At 29.6% G+C, this 4382-nt stretch overlaps 1 protein-coding gene across 1 annotated transcript in view; it reads left to right on the top strand.

The window, feature by feature from the left end:
* The window catches only part of LOC106681898 (neuropeptide SIFamide receptor), a 135274-nt gene extending 132641 nt beyond the window's left edge, over positions 1-2633 (top strand). Inside the window, exon 3 of the mRNA XM_014422462.3 lies at positions 411-2633. Within this exon, the coding sequence (XP_014277948.1) occupies positions 411-1176 (766 nt within the window). The 3' untranslated portion in view covers positions 1177-2633. The remainder of the gene's footprint in view (positions 1-410) is intronic.
* The last annotated feature ends 1749 nt before the right edge of the window (positions 2634-4382 follow it).

Below are 4382 nucleotides of genomic sequence, written 5' to 3'. Positions count from 1 at the left end.
CTCAGACCCGACAGCAGATAATATCGTCAATATATTGCTGCTTGACCAAGATTATTGGATGGCAGGCCAACGATTTGCTGCACACATGATGCAGAAGTTAAGGCATGAGGAGAAAGATAGGCAAACCAGGAGGTAGCCTAAAACAATGAGGCGGCACTCAGCCACTCACCCCCATGATGTAATGCTTAACATCGGTCCCGTGGAGGGTGAGAAACAGGTGTAGGGTGGTGGTTTTAGTGGGTAAAAATCACTATCCGTGTCTTTTGAAGATTTCCACCGACCCCCGTAAAAAAAACCACTATATAATAAGTAATATATAAATCTAGCAATAACAAAGCTTTGCTGGGTCATATAGTTACATTTAAAAATGTTCATATCAGTAGTATTAACTGTTTTACTTTTTGTTTCAGGTTCTTGGCAATTTGGTGGCCCCTCAAATGTCAAATAACAACCCGACGGGCACGAATCATGATCGCAATCATCTGGCTGATCGCAGGGACTGTAACACTCCCTTGGGCTATCTTCTTCGAGCTGGTCAAGTATGATGAAAACAGTGACATTATGTTCTGTGTAGAACAATGGCCAGAATATTTCAATGGCCATCTTTACTTTCTGTTTGGCAATTTACTATTCTGTTACATACTACCAATGATCCTCATCACTCTTTGTTATGTCCTTATATGGGTCAAGGTATGCCATCGGCATATACCTAGTGACTCCAAAGATGCTCAAATGGAACGAATGCAGCAGAAAAGTAAAGTGAAAGTAGTTAAAATGCTCGTGGTGGTAGTCATCCTGTTTGTTCTTTCATGGATGCCTTTATACATCATTGTAGCCATGTACAAATTTGGGAGAAACAGGAGTGAATGGGAAGATGAAATGTTAAATGCACTCTTACCAATCGCACAATGGCTAGGAGCTGCCAACTCTTGCATCAATCCTGTCCTATATGCTTTTTTTAACAACAAGTTTAGAAGAGGATTTGCAGCGATAATTAAAAGTAAAAAATGTTGTGGCACGCTTCGTTATTATGAAACTGTTGTTCGTGCCAACTCCACCTCAACTAGTCTCAGGAAATCTTCCTATTATGTGACAAACAACAACAATAATTCTTCTCGTCGGCAACTGAGCCTAGACACCAATGTGTCTTACATATCAAATAACTCAGGGGTCTGAGTGCTGTGTTACCTAATCAATTGTGGATTCCATTATTGTAAAAACGCTTGGTAAAAGCGCAAAATATTGTGGTTCCAAGAAGCTGAATAAAGAAACAGGGTAATCACGGTCCAAACCGAAACACAAGACACAGCTCAAACTTGGAGATTGCCCAAGAGATGATTCTTATTATTGTACATCACCTTAAAAGAAATAGTTCTCTAATTCATTTCAACTTCAAGTCCTTCAAAATATATTTCTTTCAATAATATATTTTTATCTGACACATATATTACCTACATTCTTGTAAAGCCTATTTTTTTTTCCTTTTTTTAATGAAATATCAATATATATTTTTAGAATCTTGTCAAATTTTAGTATGAATAACACTTTCGTACTTTTTTATGTAGAGCACTAGTTTAGTATAGGATTGAAAGAAGTTGTGTCGAGATGGTTTTACAAGTATGAAGTTTATTTTGGATCATAATGCACTACATAACTGTAAGATGTAGTAAGAGTATATACTTCAATTAATGGAGTATAAGTGATTGAATGAACTGAAGTTAAGCTAGCAGCTTTAAAAGCTGTTGTACTTTTTTTGTAAACATTACAACTAGTTCTTTAAATTTTTTAAATTAAGCATAAACCTTACATGTGGTTCACATGATCGTATACAATTTGTAAAAAATATCATGAAGCTCGTTAAAGTCAAAAAAATCAATCAGTTCACAGACAATAAAGTGATTCATTTAGGAGGAGAGGAGCTCTTAAAAAAATCAGTATTGCTTTCTTTGAATATTAATACTCCAGAAATTCTTTACAAAGTTGATAGATTAATAAAATTACAAAATAACTTGATAATATATAAAGCTGCTTAATACTATATGAAATTAGGTATTCATTCACATCTTTACAAAATTATAATTCATACCATTATAAAAATAAATTTTACAATATCTGAAACGGATATTTATAGCAGGCACCAATTCTTAAATGAATCAAATTTATTATTTATGAAAAAATCCATTCAAATTGAAGACAACAGGGGAAAAACAAGGTTACCCAGTTTGCTTTTTTTTATATGAGTAGCATTGGTTTTGATAGATTTATAGATGGTGGACACAATAGTAAAACTAAAAATAAAGAAAATTATCTTAAATGGCTAAAAATCTCTGCTGAAGAATATGTTCAAAGGATACAGAATATGCTATTCAAAGCTAAACTTTGTTCTCTAAAGCATTAAGAGAATGTGAGATGCCTCATTTTTCCCTTGTAGGCTTCAACTGTAATTGACCACTACATAAAGTTGAATCAAAAATCTATTGGTTAATTAAAACAAGTATTCTGCTGTTATTAATATTTAATTAGTTAAAAAGATACTACTGGTTATAACGACCAAAACTTTCAAAATCCTTATCAAGAAATGTGTCCAACATTTCCTTTGAACATTTTTTATATATTTCATTTCTTAAAGAAGAATCATATTATAAAACAATAAATATATCATCAAAGCATTTCAATTAAAGTTGCAATAGAAGTTAAAGAAAATAGAAAACAAGTCAATTAGATTTTTCTAATAATGTATTAAGTAAATAATTTTTTTTTCTAAATATGTACATATCTCAACCAGATTATCAAATAAACCTGTCAATAAATTGTTAGAAAATGTTGAATATTGAATTCAGTAACATAAATTTATCAAGCAAAATGCTTATTGAAGGTAGTTAATTTTGAAATAATATTTGTTGTTCTAGATGATAAAAAGAAAAAAATCATTACTTAATATGATCTCATATCATTCATATCATTGCTCATTGCCGTGTCATTAGATTGGTAATAAAAAAATAATTAACAAAAGAATAACAATAAAATTAAGGTTTTTGTAGTTGACTCCTATTCCAATAGTAAATTCATACAGATCTCTTACCTTAAACCTCTATCTTTTTTTATATTAAGTGAATAATTTGTCAAAAATTACATATCATTTTCTCCTATAATTAATAATTACTCAGGAAAACAACTATTATAAAGTTTCAAAGCAAATTATAGCTCTATTCTCATTTTAAAAAAGTTAAGAATTGTTTTATAATTATAGGATGTTAAGGAAATATTAATTAATGTAATATCTTAAGACAGAAAGCAATTGTTTTTCATAATACCTAAATTCTATTAAATAAAAAACAGAAGAGTCTGACTATTATATGCACCCAAACAACTGAAAATTAAATTTTGAGCTTCTGGTGTTTTTCTGAAAATCGAATTTAATTATGAAATGTTGAAAAGTGAAAACATACTTTTTATAGCACCTCATACAATATTATCTCAAAACATTGTTAAGTAGTGATTATAATCAAAAGCAATATACATTTGTATTGCTCCTGTAAAATTCAACTAATGATATTATATAAGTAATTTGAAAACTTATTTGTTCATAAAAAATTCAGAAATCTGATCTCATAAACTTTCTAAAAAATTATTCTTTAACTATTGAATAGAAACTATGTTCATTTGGTACAGAATCCAAAAACCAGACAAGTTCATTTTTCAATATTTTTTTAAAAGTTTCTATATTGATTAATATAAAATTAAAGGTATTAAGCTCATGATAATCTAGTACTGACACTGTTAAACAAAATATTGAAAAATGGGTCTGGCTGGTTTTGGAATTCTACACCTCATATGATGTTCTTAAAAATTTAACATATTTAGCATAACTCAAAATAAAACTTGCATTGTATAGCTTAATTTACAAGTGATCGGAACTTAATACTTTTATAAATAAGGAAAATAAAATTTGAAAATATTTAAGTCTGAAAGGTCAACATTTCAAATTTTTCTCTGTCTTATATTGTTTAAGAAATGTTGGCATGTATATATATATATATATATATATATAAATGTTTTAAAAGATAATTATTATAAAACAAATATTTATAATTGCTGTGACCAAGCAATATAGTAAATTATGTAAGTGTTAATATTTTTGTATGCAGCACTTAACGCTTCCACATTCCAAGGCTTGAGATTTTGAAGGCTGGTTCTTCAATGTTTGTGCTTAATGGTTGAAAATGTTTCAGTTTTTGTTCCAGTGAGAGCAGTTTATTCTTAAGGCAATTGTTGTTATGGAATGAGGTTAGTTGTGGCTGCATTTTATTGTTATTGTGAGCACTACTCATGCTCACAGTGTGAAACAAAACTTTAAATAAAATATAATGGCATTTTGTTTA

The sequence above is a fragment of the Halyomorpha halys genome, unplaced genomic scaffold, assembly GCF_000696795.3.
Source record: "Halyomorpha halys isolate HHAL.00 unplaced genomic scaffold, Hhal_1.1 Scaffold373.1, whole genome shotgun sequence".
Taxonomy (NCBI): Eukaryota; Metazoa; Arthropoda; class Insecta; order Hemiptera; family Pentatomidae; genus Halyomorpha; species Halyomorpha halys.
Note: the sequence above shows the minus strand (reverse complement) of the source record. Positions and strands in the feature narration are given on the sequence as shown.